Source organism: Megalobrama amblycephala, linkage group LG6 (assembly GCF_018812025.1).
Source record: "Megalobrama amblycephala isolate DHTTF-2021 linkage group LG6, ASM1881202v1, whole genome shotgun sequence".
Taxonomy (NCBI): domain Eukaryota; kingdom Metazoa; phylum Chordata; class Actinopteri; order Cypriniformes; family Xenocyprididae; genus Megalobrama; species Megalobrama amblycephala.
In genome coordinates, this window is record NC_063049.1 from 24,164,379 (window position 1) to 24,189,821 (window position 25,443).

The 25,443-nt window shown below is 36.5% G+C and overlaps 1 protein-coding gene across 7 annotated transcripts in view; it reads left to right on the forward strand.

Moving 5' to 3' along the window:
* The window catches only part of lrp1bb (low density lipoprotein receptor-related protein 1Bb), a 351,504-nt gene that overhangs the window by 302,652 nt on the left and 23,409 nt on the right, over positions 1–25,443 (forward strand). For 4 of the 7 annotated variants that reach the window (XM_048193502.1, XM_048193505.1, XM_048193506.1 and 1 more), the window contains 24 exons: positions 2,418–2,599; positions 2,800–2,999; positions 3,244–3,432; positions 3,622–3,770; positions 3,868–3,961; positions 5,323–5,439; positions 5,956–6,075; positions 8,184–8,303; positions 11,360–11,476; positions 12,799–12,905; positions 13,177–13,309; positions 14,203–14,309; positions 16,863–16,995; positions 17,482–17,604; positions 17,942–18,064; positions 18,210–18,263; positions 18,378–18,518; positions 18,803–18,937; positions 20,088–20,207; positions 20,572–20,813; positions 21,321–21,544; positions 23,465–23,571; positions 24,444–24,560; positions 24,695–24,868. In XM_048193502.1, the coding sequence (XP_048049459.1) occupies positions 2,418–2,599; positions 2,800–2,999; positions 3,244–3,432; positions 3,622–3,770; positions 3,868–3,961; positions 5,323–5,439; positions 5,956–6,075; positions 8,184–8,303; positions 11,360–11,476; positions 12,799–12,905; positions 13,177–13,309; positions 14,203–14,309; positions 16,863–16,995; positions 17,482–17,604; positions 17,942–18,064; positions 18,210–18,263; positions 18,378–18,518; positions 18,803–18,937; positions 20,088–20,207; positions 20,572–20,813; positions 21,321–21,544; positions 23,465–23,571; positions 24,444–24,560; positions 24,695–24,868 (3,328 nt within the window). Of the gene's footprint in view, positions 1–2,417; positions 2,600–2,799; positions 3,000–3,243; positions 3,433–3,621; positions 3,771–3,867; positions 3,962–5,322; positions 5,440–5,955; positions 6,076–8,183; positions 8,304–11,359; positions 11,477–12,798; positions 12,906–13,176; positions 13,310–14,202; positions 14,310–16,862; positions 16,996–17,481; positions 17,605–17,710; positions 17,797–17,941; positions 18,065–18,209; positions 18,264–18,377; positions 18,519–18,802; positions 18,938–20,087; positions 20,208–20,571; positions 20,814–21,320; positions 21,545–23,464; positions 23,572–24,443; positions 24,561–24,694; positions 24,869–25,443 lie in introns of those variants that run through there. The other 3 variants (XM_048193503.1, XR_007185289.1, XR_007185290.1) reach the window with 3 other exon arrangements.

Consider the following 25,443-nt stretch of genomic DNA (forward strand, 5'->3'; position numbering starts at 1 on the left):
GTGAACTAACCCTTTAATAATTGAACATATTATATACATTTATGTACACTGTATACACTTTTACATGCATCCTGCATTTATGTTGCTATTATGTTGCAATATAAATTTATAGATTGTTATTTATCTCTTTATCTTTATCTCTTAATGCATATTTATTACCACATAATCATCTTTTTTTTTTTTCAGACTTTGGATGCATTATTTTGCAAAATTGATAAACGAAAGTGAGGAGCAAGTTATAAGACAGCTGCTAGCAATTTTTTTTGAATCTAGGAACAATGCATCATGGGTTTGACCACTGTAACACAATGATTAACTCTTGCACTGGAGCACGTTTGGCATAATGCTTCAGGCAGTGCCTTTGGTGTAATTCAATAAGGGAATTTGTCTATTAATACTGTATGTAATGGGCCAAAGTTGATATGATATTGTATGTGGCCTCATTTGTTAGCATGCTGAACCACTACAAGCAACATTAAATTATTTAGGTGATCCATTTGGCTCTGTGTATGTGAATACTATATCTAAGTTGGTAGTCACCAATTAGAACACAAGCCATAACTAAAACCCTTCAATAATGGCTAAAATTTGATTTTAGCTATCATGCATACACACACACACACACACACACACATATATATATCCCTTAAATGCATGAATGCTTTGCCAGTCATTTGCATATTTGGTTCTTTAGCGACCCAGATCTATATCTAACACAGAAGGATCTCTAACTAGTATAAAACTGTGCTGATATTTTAATAACAATTACAAAAGCATAAAATAAAGCATATTCCGATACCTTTTGGAACTTGGAAGAGTTCAGTTTGAGCAGATACTTTTTACCATCATCACTGTCATTGTCAGAGCTCACTGCTACAAAGAACTCAATAAGATAACACGTTTACTTGCACATGCAGTACAAATCATCTTGCACTCTCTGCTGCTTGCCCTGAAATACCTCTTTTGCACAATATCATGAACAGTGTTTATGTAAAGTACTTGTATAGTTTGTCTGAGATTATGTATATATTGTCAAATATTTATAGTATATCTATAGTTAGATTACCCACTCTCAGTTAGGTTAGCTATGTATAGGTTCAATATTATGTCTTACTTCCATTGTTGTATGTTTATATTTATGTTTAATTATGTAGCACCGTGGTCCTGCGAGGCACGATATTTCGTTCCACTGTATGTCCACACATATAGCGGAATGACAATAAAGCTTGAGTTGACTTGACTTATATATATTGCAGCTATTCTGAGAATCTTTCATCAAGGCATTTTGTGCATTCGATGTTGATATATTCAAATGTTGACATTTTAAGTAAGTTAGCCTTCATTTCCACACAGGACGATCTCTCAAATCAGTGCTGGGCCAGATCACTAGAATACCAGAAGCTCTTTCTTTCCCACTCGGAATATTAATGTTTCCTCTCATCCTCTCATCCTCTCATCTGGAGGCACTTTCCTGATTGGGGAAATGTTCCTCAATCATTGACATTTCAGAGAATTTTTCAAGCTCAGCTTTGCTGAAATTACTGCTGAAGGGGCGGTCTTGTCAATTGGCATGACTGCATATGCCCTGTCAGATGACGATGATAGAGAAGATCTCAAAGCATGTCATTTCTTGCCAGTGGCAGATTGCAAGCTTCTCCATTTTAACAGCAAAGTTTGTGTTTAATAAGTATGCAATGGAATAATAGCATCATGTGCTATACCAAACCCAAATACTCTAAACCCAAATAACTTGCTTTCTTCTGTGGAACACAAAAGGAGGATTTTGAAGAATGTTCTTGTCTGCTCTTTTCTATGCAATTACAGTGAATGAAGACTGAGGCTTTTGGGAACCAGATCATTATGATTTAAGAACGAAACATTCCATAAATGATACAAAGGTTCAATACAAGTCATCCATCTGGAACAAATCATTCTTTTAATTGGCATCTTTGAATCATTGTCCAGTTTAGATTGGTCATAATTATTCATTCATGAATCAGATTGATTTGGTTCTCAAGTTCAGTTCACTGATACATTTCAATCTCTTACTTACACAAAGCTGACTTCAGAGGACTTAAAATATAGTGCATCGAATGGACTACTTTTATGGTGATTTGCATTCTGTTTTGAAGTTTGAAATCATGAAAGTCCCTCTTCATTGTAACTGCATGAAAAAGAAAAATCAGTTCTCAATTACTCAAAATTTCTACTTTTGTGTTTCACCAACAAAAGAAAGTCATACAGGTTGGAAACAACATTAGATTGAGTAAATAATGACATCATTTTATTTAACTCTAAAGACCTTTTTTCTTGTTTTCTTAACACCAACACTCCCATAATACTGCTTGCTCATTACAGAGATATTATGTGATAAGATTATAGTGACTGATCTGAACACCACTTGCTTGCTTTATTAGATTGTTCACCGAACAGCTGTGCCAAGCGCACTGGCTGTCGACTGGATTGGAAAGAATTTGTACTGGTGTGACGTGGAGAGAAAGACGCTGGAAGTGTCCAAATCCAACGGTTTATACCCCACCATCTTAGTGAGCTCTGGCCTGAAGAACCCCACAGACCTGGCTCTGGATGCTCAAACCGGGTACAAATGCTTCCTTTTCAAAAATCATTTCTACTTTTCACCATCAGTCCAGGGAGACTTGATTTTGTCACAAGAAAAAGAATGAATGCATAGTCCCCCAGAACAACGGGAATAGCTATTCTCTGTTTAAAACAACTGTGATTAGATTGAGTCTCGTGTTATATGAAGTTCATGAATGAGGGTCACTCTCTGTCCCTCAGGTATGTGTTCTGGATTGACTGCTGTGAAAACTCTCACATCGGTCGAGTTGGCATGGACGGCCAAGGCCAAAGCGTTATTGTGAACAAAGAGATCTACGGCCCCTCAGCTCTAACCATTGACTACACAAACAAGAGAATCTACTGGGCTGATGATAATCACATCCTTTTTGCCAACATGGACGGTTCTCAGAGGCACCGGGGTACAAATTGAGTTGTAATTTTGTTCATTTTTCATGTGTTGGATTACTAGATAATAACAAGGAAGAATTGAATAAAAGAAACTTCAATAATGCAAGGCCACAATCTCCTGTGTATATATAAGTATATTTCACTTGAGAACCGCGAATTGGATAGTTGTTAGATAACGATTTTAATTCAATCATATATATATATGCTTTAATGCATCTTTAATGATAGTGCATGGTATGATGCTCTCTACCTCAGTTCCTCATGACCACATCCAGGGTGTGATGGGGCTCACACTGTTCGAGGACTTCATTTATTGGACCGACGGGAAGTCCAAATCTCTCCGCCGAGCTCATAAGACCACCGGTGCTAATGCTGTTGAGCTCCTAAATTCATGGCAAGCCATTAAGTCTGTCATTGTCTACCACCCACTGCGCCAGCCTGAAGGTAGAGACTGTTTCAAATAAATATTATATTAATTTTAAACTTGGTTTTCCCAAACATTAAAATCCTTTCATCATTATTTACTCACTCTTACACAGTTCTTGCCATTTACAACCATTACAATTCCTCAGCTTTCTTATTATAATATATTATATTATATTATTATATTATATTTCTATTCCCTTTTTATAGTCCCCAAACACCAATGTCAAGTGGCCAATGGAGGTTGTAGTCACTTGTGTTTACTCTCTCCTGGAGGAGGTCACAAGTGTGCCTGCCCAACTAACTTCTACTTGGCCGCCGATAATAAGACATGCCTGTCCAACTGCACAGCCAGCCAGGTCTGTATGCCAAAATGATGATTCCATGTCATTAGTGGGAACTGCAAGGATTGTTCAACCCATAACTGATTAACCTTTTTCACTGTGTTTTTTGCAGTTCCGCTGTGGAACGGATGAGTGCATCCCATTCTGGTGGAAATGCGATACAGTAGACGACTGCGGTGATGGGTCTGATGAGCCTGCGGATTGTCGTGAGTGTTTAGCTTCCAATGTTACCCAGCCTTTTGTTTTGAACAGTCTGTAATATTCATGTGGTGGCGTAACCAGGGGTTTAAGAACAATCCAAAAAGTGCGTGGGGCATATTATAAATCTCATCAGCCTCTCTTTTCAAGTATGTCTCCACGGTTGCCACGGTTACACTCATATGAGACCAGCTTAAAAACAAATCTTTCCAGAAACGTCAGCATTATTGTGTTTTTGTCATACAGAAACCTACTTGTGACAACTATGATTATAAAAATACAGGTTTTTGTCACACAACTTTGTTTTTTTTGTTTTTTTCTGTTGTTCATGGTAGATGACTTCCTGTAAGCTGCTCAGCGCTCTAACTTGGGTCATGAATATTAATTATTACATTATGTGATCTTGTGATTTGCTGAAAGGCAAAAGCTGGAAGATGAGCTCAAGACATGTTGGATTACAGTTTATCGCTTGAATGTTTATTCAAAACAACTTCTTGGCAGAGACTTCAGCTTAGTCTTAAAGTCAGCATGAAATAGTAATATTCACCTTATCTGTTTTCTAAATGCATGCTATTGATCTTATTGTGAACGATTCATCCATGCATACGTTTATTAATTTACTTTTTTTTTGACCCGGTGATTTTTAGTCAAAATGTCATACCTCAGTCTTTTGGTGAAACAACAGACTTCTTAATGGTTAATCATTTTGTCAGCATAAACCCCGCCCCTTTCTCACATTCAGGTCTACTTCCATCTAATCAACAACCGATGGATAGAACCAAGTCCCTGCCCTACTTTTTCTTTCCGATAGTCTGTTTCACACATATGTTTGTTGCCGCTTCCGTTACATTGCAACTATAAAGTCATTATTTTAGGCAGTTGATGACACTATCACAAAACAAAATGCAATGGTTATTTTCCAAAACAAGTGAAGAAATGTTGGCACCCCCACCAGTTATAATGGCCTCTGAGTGTACCACACACCAGTGCTGTTTTATACAGTATGAAGTATTTCACAGCTTCACGCTCGCCTGACCTTTAAGTTGTGCGAAAGGATGAACACTTGTTCTTAAATTTTTGTTTCTCAGTGAGCTTGTTTTTAGATTCACTTTGTGGCTTGGTGAATTACTTGAGCAACACAAACAGAAAATGACAGGCTGCCGATGGCTGTTGTTAATAGGTGGAACCTCTGTTGTTCGATAAAGGGCAGGGGGCATTAAATATCGTAGAAGTGCTTTTAGAGAAATAATGGAATGTGGGTTGACTCACCCATTTCAGGCAACCTCACGCACCTCAGGTTTAAAACACACACCTATGCTCAAATTGCTTTGAATCCTCCGGAGTTCACTGTTAATCATCATTTTTGCAGCGGAATTCAAATGCCAGCCTGGGCGTTTTCAGTGTGGCACTGGCCTTTGTGCCTTACCTCCCTTCATCTGCGATGGAGAGAATGACTGCGGGGACAACTCAGATGAGGCCAACTGTGGTGAGCAGAATAATACATAATGTACGAAAGCTGTTCTTAAATGCCATGTTCTTATCGACAGATCCATTGCTTTTTCTCTCTGTGTGAGACTATCGGGACTCCCTTGTAGAATTCGGTTCCTGTGAAGTATGTGGCATGCACGAGCAAGAAAAATCTGCCTGGAATTTTCATCAGCAGCAAATCTTCTTTAGCACAGCTGTCTCTGAATGTTCAATTATACAGACTCTTGCTGCAATCAAACGATCAATATCCACTTTAGAAGTATTAGAAAAGAGTACAGGGTGTTTTGTCATTTTACGATGGTAATCGGGATGTATTGGACCAACATTGATTTAAGATTCAAGACGTTTAGTGCATTTAATACAAATTATATTGTTCCTCTTTCATCGCAGTTGTATTCTTATTGCATTTTGAAGCAACCAAATTTGTCCAGAATATGGATGATTGTGCTGCATTGATCCAGCATGATGATGTATCTAACAGTTTTCCTCACTTTAATGTCTCCCCCATTTGCAGATACATACATCTGTCTGTCAGGACAGTTCAAGTGCACCAGAAAGCAGAAGTGTATACCATTAAATCTTCGTTGCAATGGACAGGATGACTGTGGGGATGGCGAGGATGAGACAGACTGCCGTAAGAAACGCCATGACACTTTCTGCTCCCTTCATTAAACATTTAACAATAATGGGCCTCATTCTCATAAACTAAAGGGTGTTGTGACAGAATTGTCTGCCAAATTTGGCGTTTCCCCTGTGACTTTAATGATCCAGACTGACAAATCTCAAATGTGGCTTTTATCCCACCACATGAGTTGGCTGTTTGGGAGCTAAAAGGATAGCCAGGCTATTAGGTATATGGAGAGAAAAGGCCCTTTCCTGGGAAAGGTATCAAGCGAGTCAGCGAGAAAGTCACCTGGGGTGGAAATGTGCATTAACTTTTAGAAAATCAATTTCTTTAGTGCTTTTTCAACTCAAAATTTTGTCATTTTCTTTCTGAACAGTCAAGGGTATTTCCACCACATCTTATTTGGCAATTACTGTGGTGGAAATAAAGTTTTAAACTTTATATGTGTACTTTTGGCAGCTTGATAACCAAATACACTCATTTTTGATAAAAAGTAGTAGCAAATTTGTTGTTCCATTAGTGTAAAAATTGTTTGTCAAAGTCTAAGGGAACAGAGGTAATTTGTGTAAAAATTGATTTAAGCCATAACCATTTTAACATAATAAATATTGAAATGGTTTATGTGTAAGATTTTTTTTTTTTTTTTTGTAGTCTATTGATATCCGGCCCAACATCTATGACAATAAAAGTCTATTAAAGGTGCCCTAGAATTAAAAATTGAATTTACCTTGGCATAGTTAAATAACAAGAGTTCAGTACATGGAAATGACATACAGTGAGTCTCAAACTCCATTGTTTCCTCCTTCTTATATAAATCTCATTTGTTTAAAAGACCTCTGAAGAACAGGTGAATCTCAACATAACACCGACTGTTACGTAACAGTCGGGATCATTAATATGTACGCCCCCAATATTTGCATATGCCAGCTCATGTTCAAGGCATTACACAAGGGCAGCCAGTATTAACGTCTGGATCTGTGCACAGCTGAAGGTAAGCAAGCAAGGACAATAGCGAAAAATGGCAGATGGAGCAATAATAACTGACATGATCCATGATAACATGATATTTTTAGTGATATTTGTAAACTGTCTTTCTAAATGTTTTGTTAGCATGTTGCTAATGTACTGTTAAATGTGGTTAAAGTTACCATCGTTTCTTACTGTATTCACAGAGACAAGAGCCGTCGTTATTTTCATTATTAAACACTTGTTGTCTGTATAATTCATAAACACAACTTCATTCTTTATAAATCTCTCCAACAGTGTGTGATGTTAGCTTTAGCCACAGAGCACAGCCTCAAACTCATTCAGAATCAAATGTAAACATCCAAATAAATACAATACTCACATAATCCGATGTATGCATGCAGCATGCATGACGAACACTTTGTAAAGATCCATTTTGAGGGTTATATTAGCTGTGTGAACTTTGTTTATGCAATGATAGAGTCAAGAGTTCCGGAGGGGGCGGAGAGCATGAGATTTAAAGGGGCTGCAGCCTGAATTGGCGCATTTCTAATTATGCCCCAAAATAGGCAGTTAAAAAAATTTATTAAATAAAATCTATGGGGTATTTTGAGCTGAAACTTCACAGACACATTCAGGGGACACCTTAGACTTATATTACATCTTGTAAAAAAAATGTTCGATGGCACCTTTAAAGACATTTGAAAAGTAGCAAAAATCTATGATGATGGCATGCATGATAAACAATGATTTTAATTTTACAATGATTTTAATTTGACCATCATACAGAAAAAAAAAATCTTTTAGTCATAGTAAAAAAAAAAATAACCTCTGCAACATAAGATTACATGCATTTGAAGAAATACTATATATCACTCCACAATTGACCTTTCTTCTCCCAGCCTTAACTAACATTTCTAGGCTGTCATTTCCTCCATTCTTGGGCAGTAATAGCAGAAGACCTTGTCATACATAAAGAAAGTGAAGATGTCACTTACATTATTCCTTTTTATTGAATCACAGTCATATGTATAAATGACCTTTACAAGTACAAAAAGTTTTGTATGTTTTTTCCCCCTCAAACTCTTACAATAGCTTTTCACTGGCCTTGTAAATATCCTGCTATATTTTTCTCTGTCTTAATGTTCCAGCTGAGAGCACATGTTCTCCAGACCAGTTCCAGTGCAAGGCCACCATGCATTGCATCTCAAAGCTCTGGGTGTGCGACGAGGACCCGGACTGTGCTGACGGCTCTGACGAGGCCAATTGTGGTGAGTGAGCCACAGTTATTATTCACAAATCAGAGCCGCGGTCAGCTACACGCACAGACCCGTCTGAAAGTCTGATTGGGGCTAATGTCAATTCTGTGTGCTCCCGCAGTCTTCTCTCTCTCTGATGAAGTGAGGCCAACTTTAATCATGAGCCACTCTGCTTTTATTAGCTGTGGCTTGTAACAATTCCCCTGGGCCTGTTTTGTTGCCTGAATGCCTGAATGCCTGATTTAGTTTGACAGTGGCACATCAGCGGTGGCCTCACATATTGCATTCTTCCTCGGCTATGCGTTCCAGACATTTAAAGTGCCAATGCACCAGCAAAACAATTTCTGAGGGTTCGCTGGACGTAATTTGCTCAGAATAATTTCCTATATTCTATATTGAACAAGCGAGCTGTGTACCTCATTGTTTTAGTACCACTCATTTGATCTATACTGAAAATATTGAGATATACTTCAGAGGTTCACCTAGATGTCTCTATAGGCAACTGCCTTCTATGACAGAATCCTTATTGAATTGTAACCTCATAAATGACAGATTTGGAACACTCTACATAGGCTGCAGCGACTTCATTAATGACCTCATTAATGATTCATCAGAAGCCTAACTATCAAACTCCAAGATCATTGTAGATAATATTTTTTTTTACATTGTGAATATGACCTCTAAGTAGATGTTTTATAAGTAATTAATTGCTTAATTTATGGTGTATATATATAACACTGTGACACTTTCCAGCAGGGATGATGTGAACATGGCTTTCCCATACTGGCCAACAAAAGAAAATAAATCAATATCTTGGCTGTTGCAGGGGGAAAAATTGCATTGTCAGAATTTGATTGAGAAAATTGGTTTTATTGCATTGGCTGAAGAATCTGATGTTGTTATGGATTATCTGTAACTCAGAGAAAAATCCCCCAAATGAGTGACACACCAGTGGAACAGTGGAGGGGTCACTTTGTAATTGAGGTGTGACGGCTCCTCTGGTGTCTCCATTGATTTTCCAGACGTGACACACTTTATCTACATCGGACTGCAAGTAATTATAGATCTTAATCTTGGCAATTGATGTCAAATGGTACCATTAACATAACAGGGTAGCTTTATTGATACTTAGCAGCTCACTTTTTGTAACTGTGGGAATAACAAACTTACAGAAATAAGTGGAAATGCATGTAGATTTAAAAGATCAATGAGTAAATTCTGCCTTTACATGAATATGCAGTGGCTTCTACAGTATGACATTCATCAGTGTTTGTGAAAGACAATTATTATTCTGTTGTTGTAACTAAGAAACATCTCCTATACTGTCAAACAATTAGCATTCCTTTAGAAGCTTTCTATTGTTATAATAAAAAGCAACATGCCTGTGCCACATTAGAGAATATTTAAACAGAAGAATCTGTCAAGAGAGATATTCTAGGATTCTTCTTTATTATTTCACAGTAATGAAAACCGGCAAGTATTGCATTTGGCTTCTCTTTGCCTGTGTTCTTGGAAAAAAAAAACATGTAGCTCGATCTACTTTAACCAAAGTTTTGATCTGATGATGTGATCCTCCGGTGTGTTCATTAAAGTCACCATCAAATCAAAATTCACAGTTATTATTTTTATTGTGATATTTATTATAAATTATTTATTGTTCACACACACACACACACACACACATATATATATACAGGGCTTGACATTAACACCCGCCAACCCGCCACCAAATGCAGGTAGATTTCGGCTGTGGCGGGTAAGACAGCCACTCCCACTAGCCACTTTGGCGGGTTGAATATAATTTCAGTTTACAGCCAAATGATCGTCGAAGATCGTCGTAGCACAAAATTACAATCCAATCACACAATTCGTTATTTAGGCTACGTGCAGTTAGTGAATGAGGGATAGGCGGAATTGCGCTGAATGACACACAACAGAAGCGCTCTGTCGCGCGCGCGATCAGTTCTCCTCGCGCCTGAATAGTTAAACAGTGCACACAGATGTCTAAATGTCCACCGTGTGGAGTATCTCACGTGAATACAGTCGGTTATGGCTTAAGTGGACGTAAACAGGTGGGTAATAACTGGATATGCGTCAGCTACGTCCATGCATTCAGCAGCCCAATTAAATACCTGTCTGTCATTAATGTTAATCAAACAACAAAAGATGTTAAATAATCTGAAAAAAGATTATTTTTAATTTACTATTGTTTTTGTAATTTGCTTCTTTGTTCTTTTATATAGCCTAACACAAATAACTTATACAATTTCTCATATTAGCCCATGCTCATATTGTCCACCTCTTGGGACAAATCTGCATTTAAAAGTTTGAAAGGGTTTTAAATCTTCTAAATCAAGTAAAATGACTCAAAATAAAGTAATTTAAGCATAACAAAGTCAACTTTAATCATATAAAATGTAATTTACCAACTTCAAAATTGTGGCCAGTGAAAATGCTCAGTGGCTAGTAACTTTGGAAAACCACTAGCCACAGTGGTTGGTGAGCAAAAAAGTTAATGTCAAGCCCTGTATATATATATATATATATATATATATGTCCAACAATCCATTCCTAATGGACACAATCAAGTCCCACCCTACATTTTTTCTTGTTTGAGAAGCCATTCACTCGGATATACTTCACAGTAGGGAAGAAAAGACTATCGCAGAATCTGTTATGCTGACTTTAACAGTTCTTCTTGGCTCTAGCACCTCAAAAAAGTTCTTAGGTTATATAACATAAACACTACACATACTCTGAAAAAGGTGGAATGAGCTTTTTCAGAAATGTTCATCGCAGATTATGCACAGGTGACAAACTGTTTGATGTTATGTGTCAAGTGTTCAGGTTGTTCAGGGATGGAAGGTATCGGCACCACAGTCAGGTATCTCATCTTATGGTACGTTAGCCTCTTGAGTGTGGGCATGTTTTGAACTTAGTGTCAGATCCGGGCCCAAGAACCCTGAGGAAATTATGATTACATGTCGAAATGTGGTAACACTGCATTAATATTCATGCACTTTTGAAGCCATTTTCATCTGTGTGTTTGTTTGTGTCTGATGAAAAAGATGAAAAGACCTGCGGACCTCATGAATTTCGCTGTGAGAATAACAACTGCATCCCGGACCACTGGAGATGTGACAGCCAGAATGACTGTGGAGACAACTCCGATGAGGAGCATTGCAGTGAGTCGCTCTCATCTCTCTGAGCACAATAAAGCTTTTTCCACACTTGTGTTTGTACTAAATTGTTTTAACTGTCAAAAAAACGTTGTGTGGGATCTTCAGAGGCCAGTTTCACAGACTATTTGAAGATTTCTTGCTTTCTGTCTGTTTGTTTACCATTTGTCTGTTTGGTTCTGATCTTGCCCATATCGCCACAAAGAAAGATCAGCTATTTAAGTGTTTTATGCCATGTTATTTTGTTTACTTATGTTTCAACCCCATATGTTCTTTCCATACAACTACTGTTTATTGTTATCATGGGCTGTCAAACTTCAAAAAGGACAAAAACAGCCTATGCAACTTGACAGCACATGGTAACTAGAAACTGTTGTGTGGATGAGATGTACAGTGTGAATGTGCTCTAAAAATGCATATAACTTTTTTGCTTCCAAAATGAAATGGCTGTTTTTATCGTCAAAATTTGCTGAACCAAATTATTAAAATATTATCTGGAGAATACTTACTTTTTTTTAAAGTTAGAAGTTTAAAATGATGGTAACACTTTACTTAAAGCCTTTATATATAATGCATTATAAAAGTATTTTTAATACATTAATTATGCATTGTATGGTCTCATGAATACTTATCCATTTATTGAACACAATTTTAATGCATTAAAAAAAAAAAAAACATGACAAACAAGCAATTTCAAATGTAACAAGGAATCTGCAATCTGCATTTTTACTTTGGTTACAATTATATATGAAAAGATATAATGCATTATAATGTACATTGTGAATAAGGCATTATACATACATAAGGTGTTACCAAAATTTGTAGATGCATTTTTTTTTTCTTACTTTTGAAATAACTGTTAAGAAATACATGCATATGGGGTTAACAACATGTGTTTGAATAAATAATGAGCACGTATAATGTCATGTCTAAGACGCCTTCGCTTTGATGGCCCTTTTTCGTACTTTATGTTGTTAAATCAACAACCAATTTCAAACAGTTTATATTAACAGGTTTTTCTAACCACCCAACATGTTTTTCTAGCCATTACAGCCTGTGAACTCTCTTCGAGAACAGCCTTTTTATACGTTCTAATTGCTGATTAGTCTGCAAATAGCTCCTTTTAGGTTCTTGGCAAACTTGGAAAACAGATGGTACAATGCCAATTCATGTCTAAGTGCAAGGCCACTTTGGCGGTTTTGATTTGCTCTTGTTGCCTCTCTGCTGTCTTCTGCTAAGTTGTACTTCAGTTTTCGGTGTGGGTGATGAGGGCACAGTCAGGGTAGCTGTACATCTTTAGCTGTCTTATTGTGACTTCATCTCTGCAGAGCCGGTGACCTGTAATCATAAGGATTTTGCCTGTGCCAATGGGGACTGTATCTCAGCACGCTTCCGTTGCGATGGTGACTATGACTGCGCTGATAATTCAGATGAGGTCAGTGAATGCTAGATGTCATTCAAGGACTGCACAGCAGTTGTCTTATATTCCCAAACATTCCCTTCTAGCCATTCATTTCAAAGCTGTTTAATCTCGATTTTCATGCAGCATTTGTCCTCATACTCTTATGGCTTTTCATCATATTTTTAAAATTTGATTTACAAAAGACTCTCTCTCCCTTATTATTATCAATAAACAGCCCAAAAATAATAAAAAGAAGTGTGAGATGACACTGAACTGAATGCATCCTTGCTTTGTACTTTTTCAGAAGGATTGTGAGACTCATTGTGCAGAGGATCAGTTTCAATGCCACAACAATCTCTGCATCTCACGTAAATGGTTGTGCGATGGCCAGGAAGACTGTAAGACAGGGGAAGACGAGAGAAATTGCCTCGGAACAGGTAACTTTATCACATTTTGGGGTCTGAACAGCTGAGATGTATCGTTTCTGCACCACTAGCATCACCAACAGTTGCAAACACAATTCTTTCACTAAATATTCCCCTGTCAAACACATAGTCCCACCCCAAACTCACACCATTGGTTAAGCCAATGCTTGAGATGCTCAAACAGACAGAGCAATATTGTCATATACTGTAGCTGTACAGAGCATACTTTTAAGTCTGCTTTTCGTCTGAATAAACCTACATATTATTTGCTTATAGTTGTCTCTGCACATTAACATGGGATGGGAGGCAGTATGTAAACACTGAGAACATTAAACATTTCAGATTTAAATGTTTTATGATTACATTGTCTGATAAGCTCTGATGCTGTAGCTCACTTTTGTCTTTCAAAAGTTTGTGGATAATAAACACAAGTGACTTAGCTCTGTAGTGTGTTTACTCCTTGGTTAAATTTTAATTTAACCTAAGAACTTAATAAGAAGCCTCAATATTTTATTATGTGCATATTTTCTGTAAAGCTGCTTTGAAAGTGCTATACAAATAAACTTGAAATGGATTAAACTATGAAGTATCCCATTCCAGTTCCAAAATCTTATTTTTCTGCACATTAATCAGAATATTTGAATTAAAAAAAAAAAATGCAACATTTTATAATAGTATTTCTATTTTTGAGGTAAAGCTCACTAAAGCCATGCAACTGATTTTAGTAAAAACAACTTTATATGGTCACATGACAAAAACTATGCACAGTGTGGTAGATTAAGTGGATCAATGGGAGACAGTTTACCCACTGTCACATCTTACCCCACTCTTCCTGTACATGTCAGTTGTGAATGTATCTATTTTTTCTATTTTTTTTTTTTTTTTACCCATAATCTGTTTTGCAGTGCTTCCCTCCTGCTCTCTAAATGAGTATGTATGCGCAAGTGGAGGTTGTGTGTCTGCCAGTCTGAGGTGTGATGGACATGACAACTGTCTGGACAGTTCTGATGAGGTCAGTCCTCTAGCAAGACCCTCTCACCTCTACATTAAACGCTCCTCTCTCAGAAACTGTGCACAAGTGCAATAGTGAAGCAAAAACAGAGGGACATACAAGTAGATATTTTGGATACACCTTTGAGGAAGATACTACTATCCCCTATAAAAAACTCTCTGGTGGAAAAAAACAAACAGATCACAGCAGGTTAAAGTGGACAAGCAGGTCAATCAGTTCAAGCTAAATATATATACACACACAACTTTTAAAATCCATTCTACTTTCTAAATCTCTGAGTGAATCATGGTTGAAAAACAAGAGGGATTCAGCTAAATAGGAAAGTACATTCAGAAGCAAGGCAAGTTATTAAAGAAGGAATATGACAGATTCTTTGTTTTGGCATAATTGGCTTTATTCCCAATCTATCTGAAACACTGATTTCTACAAAGCCACTCCTTCTGAAAACCTCTCTGCTCTGATTGGTCCGCTGATCCAGTGCATTGTGATTGGCCAAATAGCATGTGTCAAAAATGTAACATCCCTTAACATAATCACAACACTGTAAAAAAAAAAAAAAATCCCGTTGTTTCTACGGAAAAATACCGGCAGCTGTGGTTACCAGAACAATACTGTAAAAATGACATCAAACCGTAAACATACTTATGGAGTTACATGTGAATTTTACATTTTAAATCTGTTAAATTTACGGTAAAATAACGTATTTCATTAACTGATATAATGTTAATTTACTAACCTAATGAAGTACTAATATCTGTTTTGTACCTTTATAATACACTGACAGTCACCAAACACAGTGGTGATGAGAGTCACATGATGAATCAAAGTTCATCACAAGCAGATTTTCCACAAGCTGAGAAGCACAATACTAATATATAGAAGGTGCACACAGTGTCATTCACACACACACTAAACACCATCATTGGTAACATGCATGAAATTTTAAAAATGCAATAAACATTAATTTAACAACATTAGATGTAACATAAAACCCTAATGTACATAACTGATTAGAAAAAAATGAGAAAAACTAAGAAGAAACAGAGTTATTTCAACGAAAATATATCAAATGTGAAGTATTACGCAGGGAATTGTGGGAATGTCAATATACGGTTTTTCACTGTAAATTTTACAATGAATTGTTATTTTTCACTTCCAAAAACTGTGAATTTAAAGGTATTTTACCGTAAAATTACATTAAATGTACCATTAGATCTATTACAGTTATTCACCGTATATAGTACGGAAACTTTCTGTAAACCAATCAACAGTTTTTCACCGCAGCATTTTTACAGTCTTTTACTGTTAAAATCACGGTCATTTTTTACAGTGAAGCTTCAGCTTCCAAGGCTTCTAAAGCATTTGTAAACACACAGTTAATTATAATGACATCACTTTTATCCGATCGGGTCGAGCCCAAATCAGATTATGAAAATGTGGCTGGTCAAACCGATCAATCGAAACCAACTTTGCTAGCACGACTTGAGCAGAACATTTCACAGTGGAAAGTAGTCTTTGTATATAGCCTGCATTGTACTTCAAGGTTTAGGAAGCTGTCCTCTGTAAAATGACTGTACACAGGCAAACCTTTGGGTTGTACTGCTCAGGAACAGCTTTAAAAATAAATCTTAACCTCTGTTTAACCTTTGAAAGCAAAAGCAGTTTTGCTTCCGCATTCCAAACGCAGCGTCTCCTGCAACATGACGACAACATTTCAATTCACCAAAACCTCGCCGCCTTTTTTTGCGTATGACTTTGGGTGAGCATTATGCTAATATTTCAAACTGTCACATGGACCTTTGAGAAAGTAATATCTAGACTTCGACAAGGTGTTTTAGGCAGGTCTAGATCAGTGTTCTCTGTTAGATAGAAAAAATCACTTTCAGATGAGACTATGAGCTTTGTAACTTTGCAGATTGTATACATGCACAAACAGATACATTAAAGGAAGAGGAAAACATTAAAAAAGCATCATATGACCCCTTTAAGAAAGTAAATAGAATAAATTTTGATTTCATTGGTTCCCTACCTACCAGCTTTAACCTGGTTGACAGTGATGGTCTCACAAGCAGACCTCAGCCCTTCCATTTAATAAATCACCTAAACTAGCTACAACTAAAGCTGATTTCAGCTGGATTTTTCATCAAGAACAGATGAAACATTGACAGTGTAATTGACGTGACACTCCACAGTGAAACTATTAATTAGGTTAATCAGATACATCAGTAATCAAAGGTTCAAAACCAAAGACATATATAGAACACTAGTACATTAATATAATATTAAAATACATTAGTTCAGAAGCTCATATTTGATGACCTTTTGTATCATACAAGCAATTAATAACATGAAGGCATATTGTTTTAATTAACTGTAAGATAAAAATGTGCAGATTGTGCATCATATTGGAAACATATATTTTTTTGATCATCTTGTATATTTGACTCATGTTCGACTCCATGGAAACAGAGACTTTCTGCACTTTCACAAGTACAGCAAACTCTTCCTCTTGAAAGTGAGTATTTTAGGCTTTCGTTGTTCTGCTCACACCAGATGGACTGTGTCAAGGAGTGCAAAGAAGATGAGTTTCTGTGCAAAAACCATGCTCACTGCATCCCCAAACGATGGCGCTGCGATGACGTGTTTGATTGCGTGGACCACAGCGATGAGGAAAACTGTGGTCATGGTATGAATATGTACATATTTATGGTCACACTTTAGCTTGGGCGACACATATTCACTATTAACGATGACTGTGGCCTCATTAAACTCCTAATTTACTGCTTATAATAGTTAGTAAGGTAGTTGTTGTAGTGGTTAAGTGTAGGTATGGGGTAGGATCAAAGGATGTAGAATATGGTCATGCAGAATAAGGCATTAATATGTGCTTTATAAGTACTAATAAACAGTCAATATGCTAGTAATATATAAGCTAATAAGCATCTAGTTAATAGTGAGAATTGGACCTCAAGCTAAAATGTTACCATATTTATAATACATTTACAAACATATAATTTTTTTTTTTTTTTTAATTAAAATATCATCTTTTCTGAGAAATTAAATAATTTAATTGTTTTGGACATGACCAAAGTGTTTATGTATGTGCTTGTTCAGGTTGTTTTTCTGCAAAATATCCACTTGTTTAAAAACCAGTTTAATGTTGTTTATTCAGATGCTTTCTTCTGTCGCCCCGATGAGTTCATCTGCAACAACACCCTGTGTAAGCTGCATGTGTGGGTGTGCGATGGTGAGGATGACTGCGGAGACAATTCTGATGAAGACCCCGAGATGTGTGGTAGGATATTCAACTCTCGCAGTGGAATTATATGACCTACAGCAGTGCTTCTCACTTGCTGAACTTTCATTTGAGTTTTCTGATGTTAAACTCTGTCTGTATGTAGGGGTCACTGACTGCATTACCAATTAAATACACTACATGAGCAAAAGTATATCATTGATACTATTGATTCCAGGTTGCAACATATGGGTCAGTAGCTATGTTTCCATCCAAAGTTGCTAATTTAATTTGTTAATATAATGTTAATATAAATCCTAGTCGGTAAAAAATAGTCAGTAGCATTACAATGCAGAAAATTGGCACATACTGTAACATTTTGTTCTCATTTCTATAGCCAAACTACCTTGTCCTCCAGCAAGGCCATATCGCTGCAGAAATGACAGAGTGTGTCTACGGCTTGATCAAATCTGTAACAATGTGGATAACTGTGGGGACAACTCAGATGAAGATGAATGCGGTAGGCTTATTCACAAGTCTCTGATGATGCCTTTATCCTCACCAGAACAATAGGAAATCCATCTTTTGAGTCATACATTTTTTTTAATTAACAAATAAATGGCCTAGTCTAGAATTTAGTGATTTTTTTTTTGTTTTGCTGGCAGTTTCTGAGGACTTTCAGATACACACAGTACTCATTAATCACTCAAATGATCTTAGTAAGTAAATTTGATGGAAGTCTCTTTGGGTGGTGCTGAATAAGATGTGTCAGCTGAAGTTTGGTTTGAAATGGATGTGTTTTTTTTCCTTCTTTCCTATGGGGCCCAAACCAGAGACTGTATCAACTAGGCCCAAGCCATGCGGGAAGGCAGAGTTTACCTGCAGTAATCGTAAATGTATACCTGCACAGCTACAGTGCGACCTGTTTGATGACTGTGGAGATGGAGGATCAGATGAACAGGACTGCAAGGCTTGTATGTGTTGTATATGCAAGGCTTGTACCAAATCTCTGTCGGAAAACAAGCAATATTGTCAGATTTAAGGCAGTCTTGGTGGATTACATGGACACATGCTGTACATCTGGAATTGTCATTTGAAAATCATTCAGGCTTATCTTCCAAATGAGTTTTTTTTTTCTTGTGCATATTTTATTTGTTGCCAATGACCAAGCATCAAAACACAAAAAAATCCCATCATGCACTGGGATGGTGGGGTGCAAGTATAAAGTATGTCACTTCAAAGTTGTCTCTCATTCCAGCTTCAAATGGAGACATATGTGGAAAGAGGATGAATCCTTGTGGAGAGGATGCAGTGTGCAATCATACAAACACAAATGCAATTTGCCACTGCAAACCTGGCTTTCAGAGAAATCTCAGAAGCAGAAAGTGTGAAGGTACTGTCAGACTATCTTCCCTGATTCTGTTAGCGTTCAGAAAAATGATTCACTGCTTTATCTGAGGGGGGATGTGGATTTATTGTAAAGGTGTAGTATGCAGTTTCTGTGACATCAGCAGCACCAAACAGAATTGCAATCTGTTTGTTTGAGTGATTCTGTGCTTAACAACATTAGCTGAACCAGGGTCAGAAATTAATGGGTTCAAAATGCCCCAGAAAATAAAACTGGAAAATCCCTGTAATGATGAATTCCTCTATTTTTGATATATCTGATATATCAACGTGATATATTTCCCAGTATTTTGTGTTAGACCTACTTAAGCACTTTATCACATAAAATATGATATGATGTTTAAATTTATTGGTAACAGTCTATGTAATTAATTAGACTGAGGATTTATTTTAATAATTCAATATTTTATTTAAATGTATCAATTAATTTAATTGATTAATGTATTTCACATATAAATATTACTCACTGTCACTGCAGAAAAACATGTAAATATGCCTAATAAAAATCAATCCAGGGGGCAGATATAACAAATATCTGACACTGGTTTAAAACCAATGCCCATAGTTTGTACCTGTTAGTCCAAACATGGCAGATGGGAAATGTTTGTTTGAAAACATTTGTTTGAAATCATTACTGTGGCAGTTTTGTTGGCTAGTGGTACATAAATTGCACACTTTTACGTTCCAAGGTTTAGCTTTGAATCCTGTCCTGTCAATCCCTTTATCATTTAGAGGTTTTCTCACACATTTTGAGATTCAACATTTTTCAGGGATCTATAATTTGTCAATGATCCGTGTTTTCCTCTCTGTGTGGTAAAACTAAACCAGAGGCTAAAGTTAAGCTTAAGCTCCAGAAAATGCTTAACCTACGGAAAATGTTTTGCATTTAAAAGAACATTTCCAGTAAAAGGATTGTGCACTCACATATAGTGTTTTTGCTGGGAATAAAGATCAATGAGATGTAGTGAGCAGACCACATCTGACGTCTTATTTCCAAGCACTCAGCATGTGGAAGGAAAATTAAATAAAAAATCCTTATGGTGAACATCACACAGTTTGCACAGCCTAAGAAGTCTTCCATAAAGCGCTGTTCCTCGATAACTGATTTTTGTTCTTTCTCTTTTTTTTTTTTGCAGAAATCAATGAGTGCCTTAACTTTGGCGCTTGCTCTCACTATTGCACAAACACAAAAGGATCATACAAATGTGCATGTGACAAAAATTATAAGGATATGAATGGTAGCTGCATAGCAAAAGGTAAGGATCTATATTTTCTATTGACTTGACCTTTGCTTTCACTGAGACATTATATTTAGACTTATTTTTACACTTATAAAATCTTTTCAAACATTAGCTCAGTATGCAGGGCCTAGATATACATTTTAAAACATTCAAAGCATAAGTATTATTTCTGTGGTACATTTGTACCATATATACAACTATATATTGTCTTGTTGCTGTAAAGTATTGAGTATGAATTACTGATTATTGATTGATTAAAATGCATATTGCTGTGTTGAATGATTTATCTGCATCTGTAATTGTCAAACTGTTGTCTTAAACCCTAAATGGAATTTAGCCACTTTTCATTTTTTTTGCATATTAATAACTCAACGGGCAGGACCAGAAGATCGAGTGCTCTACATAGCTAATGACACTGAAATCCGAAGTTTTGTGTATCCATTTAACCAGAGCCATGGACACAAAGTACATGCTCGCATCGAGGAAAATGCCCGCATCATTGGGATGGATGCTCTGTATCACCAACAAAAGTTTATCTGGGCTACTCAGTTTAATCCCGGTGGACTTTTTTACAAAGATATCCTAAACAGGAGTCAAACTAAAACAAATGTTGGCATCATAGTAAGTATCATGAGTCTTGTGTGAAGCATACATCATATTTTCTCAGGAAATCTCGTTTCCATCTAGTTATTAATTTAATTTTCTTCTTCTAATTAATACAGTAATTCCACATCTCCTTAATATAATGACTGCAGACAAACAGCAAACAGTCTGCTTCTATGTTGGTATATGTTCATTTCAATGAAATAGTCAGTTCTACTACATAATACATGTATTTTACCACTGTTTTATAAATACAGAGATTTCAGACAAGACATATATTATATTTTGATCTTCCCTGTGATTAGTAAGTTTGGTTATATGAAATATCAAAACAAAATCATATTTTATTTTCGTCCAAACCTAGTATGACTTTGTCCAATATCAAAAGCAGATTCTGAAATTTTGACCATGTTTATTTATGAATAACTTTTTCCTAAACATACCTTATCATACTCATAATCTTAAATATTCTGTGATGTCTTGGCCCACATGGGAATCACCTTCTTATCTGGGTGACTTTTGCAGTGCCCAGACTTCCGCAGACCCAGAGATGTGTCAGCTGACTGGGTGACTGGAAATATCTACTGGACAGACCACTCTAGGATGCACTGGTTCAGTTATTACACAGCTCACTGGACCAAGCTTAGATACTCTATTAATGTGGGGCAACTCAAGGGACCCAACTGCACCCGTCTGATAACTGACATTGCAGGAGAGCCTTATGCCATTACTGTCAATCCAGTCAAAGGGTAGGAGCATGTTTCAATACTATTTGGGCTCCATTTTCTGCAGTTTATTAATTTTTTTAAATATATGCAGTGGGTTTCAAAAGGCCCAGTGGAAATAAAGGTTTAAAGATGTTTAATAATTTGAAAACAAATAAATGTTATCATTTAAAAAATATTTAGGATTCAGGTACCTATTATAGAAAATGTGTGTCTTAAGTCATGAGATAAGATCTGGCAAGTTAATTTAGGATTTTGCACAAATTTGTATTACAGAAGCAAATCTTAACTTAATTCAGGATTCTTACAAAATCTCATCTTATCTTAAACCACTGTGTTGATACCAAGTAACTAACGACACGCAAGCAGCTGCTGTGAAGTAAACACTAGAGATTAAAATGGAGAAACAAAATAGGTGTGCTTTTAATTAAAGGTGCTAAAGAGGATGTTTTGTTTTATACATTTTTGCAATATTACTTGAAACTGTCTTTACTAACTGATAAAAGACTATTTATAAGGTGCACTGAAAGGAATAATATTAATATACATCATCTGCGCACGAGGTAGGGCCTTAAAAACATCAGCCAATCGTTTACACGATCATCGCGTAAACGATTGGCCCTCTGGCTTGTCAATCACTGCCATGACGTTCCTTGTGAGAGAAGTAACTTTCCACACTCCACAGGCGCTGCATGCAATGTTTTTGTCAGGAGACAGGAGTAACAAATGCAGATTATGAGTTACCTGCGGTGAGTCCGACATAATGAATCCACTAACACGACACAGCGAATGCTGGTGGTAAACACTCGTGTTCCAATACTCGTGCACGAGTTTTGGGAGGCGTTCCCTCGAAATGAGCTGTGAAGGAGAGGGGTTGTTCTTACGCATGCGCTCATTTCAAAAACTCACTAACAGTCTTTGGTTTCTCAGTCGACGAAAAGATCCTCTGTATCACCTTTAACAAACGTGACGCCATTCTCAGTTGGCTATTGTTATGCAATTTTTACAGTTGGCTTTCAAATAATTTTGAAGTTAGGACACCAGTGGGGTTGTCCTAAAGTTGACTTTAAAGTTAAAGTCCCCCTGTATCTTTGATCACCAAAATGACATAAAAATAAATAAATAAATTCTTCATGCATTAAAATAGTATGAATGTAACTCTACACCCTCACCTCATTTAGTATACGCGGATCATTGAATATTTAAAATTAGCCCCACCTCCACTCACTCACACCAGTTCAGAGATCCACTCGCTGACCAATCACACATTGACATGATTGGTTACAAGGTAGTTTGTGACGTCAGAATCACCAGCAATTTTAAAACACGTTTTTGAGACTGTCTTTGGTTCACTACATTTTAAAGGAGTAAATACAGTGGTATTAACTTATGAATTTGCACATGGTTTGATGTAATGTAAACATCATTAAAAACTTGATTTTCACCACAGGTGGACTTTTAAGTTTTTAGGATTTTTTGTCGAGTAAGGATGCTTCTGTAATACCCTGTCAATTTGACCCCAGCAATTTAAGAAATGTCATTCTGTAATAGCTTTTGTCCTAAATGAGGTTCTAACTGAAATTACCATGGTCACCAAAAAGATAAGATTGGGTTCTAACGTTAGAATCTTTCTGTAATATGCCCCTGAATTACTTCTAGGTCACTTATCAAATAAGCAAATTTGTTACACTGACTTGCTGTATATAAACTGAAATACTGAGGGAAAAAAAACCTGTAAGCTTAAAAATAATGTATGAGAAGTAAAATTACCTTCTACAATTGCTTAGTTGTATGAAACAAGGATATTAATATTGTTGTATATTGAAGTAGTACATTTTTATAATACTAATGCATATTTTTAAATATTTTTTATAAAACATAAAATAATAAATAAAAATATATATTTTTAAAATATTTATTAAATAAAGATTTGACCTGTTTCAGGATGATGTATTGGTCAGTAATAGGTGACCACTCACATATAGAGGAGAGTGCGATGGATGGCTCCATGCGTAGAGTACTTTTGGACAAGAATCTTCGGAGACCCACGGGTATGTTTCCGTAATTCTCAATGTGACGAGCATGTACTGTATTTCAACACTAACTCCTTCCTTTGAGTCCTCAGCTGTTTTTGTGTGAGTGTGATAAATGAGAGGTTGTTGTTTTGGTTCTTTCTAAAGGGACGAGGTCAAGGTCTGAATGCATTTGTGTAGAAGCGTGTTGGTCTCACATCCTGTTTCGGTACATCACAGCACTTTCTTCATTTCCGAGTTTGAGGGAATGTTTTAGATGCAATGCCTCTTGGTAAACCTGCAGGCGTGTTCCTCAGGGAAACACTAAGTACCGCTACATTTAACCATGGCCTCCTTTATAGGGGCCAATATTACGCCTCCAGTGCAGCTTTAGGAATCCATCATCTCTAGAAAAGGAACAAAAATGCAACATCCGAGTCTTTAATCAAAAGAGGAAATATAATGAGTCAAGCAATGCAAACTCAGAGAAATATGGGACAAACTTTTGCTGAGTTTATTTCAGGAAGAGCAGAAGGACACAGATCTGAAGCTTTTGTGCTGGATATGTCCACAATGAAGCAAGGATTTCTTAAAGGTTATTTAATTACATAAAAAGATCAATTTAGCACCATATTGACCTAAACAGCGGGGTTCTGTTTACACCAATATATAATTTGAAGCTATTTAAAAAAAAGTCTTTCTACGGTCTCATGACCTAGATGAATGAAACTCTTCTTATATGTCGATATTTATTTATTTATTTATTGGTCAGTAGTAACCTCTTCTCTTTTACTGGATTTTTTTTTTTTTTTTTTTTTTGGTGAGCTGTTGCTTTTGTAATGTGTCCATGTTTAAGTATGTAAAGTTTCTTAACATTCTGTACCATAACTCTTCCCGTCATTTATCTGTAGGGTTGGCGATTGATTACTTCAGCCAGCGCGTGTACTGGGCCGATGCCGAGCTCTCTGTCATTGGCAGTGTCCGCTTCGATGGCTCAGACCCATTGGTGGTAATCGATGGCAAGCAAGGTAAGAACAGTTGAAAGGGAATCTGATAGTATTTTGCTTTGTTCATGTATCTTATATCCCTGAAATTGTAGCATTGAATGGTTTTAAAAGATTTGATTTGTCTAATCTCCTTGCTTCACTTCATGCTTGCACAGGAATTTCACAACCGTACAGAATAGATATTTTTGAGGATTACATTTATGGAACAGGACTGAAAAATGAAGTTTTCAGAATACACAAATATGGGAAAAAGAACATTGAACCTCTCAATCTGGGTATTGAAAAAACAACAAATGTCCTGATCTCTCATCGTTTCAAGCAGCAGGATGGTAAGAGAACATATTTTCTTTAAATGTTTTCTATTTAGTGCTTTTTCCTTTTTATTACCTTGGAGAGTGATGAAATTGTTCTGTTTTAAGAGTTATTTTTGTGGATCCTAAAAGAATTTTTTATAGATTCAGACTTGCCGCTTTTATCAGGTTTTTGAAAGATAATTCTTTTGCAGTGTTTTGAAGGTCAGAGTGATATCCTTCAATAGTTGCATGCATAGTATTTTGAGACTGTTATAGTGTCCTGTAAATTGCCAGAGTTTTTGTTTATACAGCTACAATTTTTTGAAACAAAGAAATGCATGATTTCTTTTTTTTTTTTTTTACCTGAGGCAAACACATGGGGTCAGATTTACTAACAGCTTGCGCCAGCACAAACCCTCTTTTGGCGTTAAAAAAATAACTGTCGGGATTTACAAAAGACACAGTGCAAAATTAGCACTGAAAAGGCGTGGACTGAGTTGTTTTTGGAGCTGTCACGGATTGCACAGAGACAAGAGAGTAAGATCCATGTGCAGCTTTGTTTATTAAAGGGTAATCCAAAACGTAATCCAAACAGGCAATGGTCAAACTCC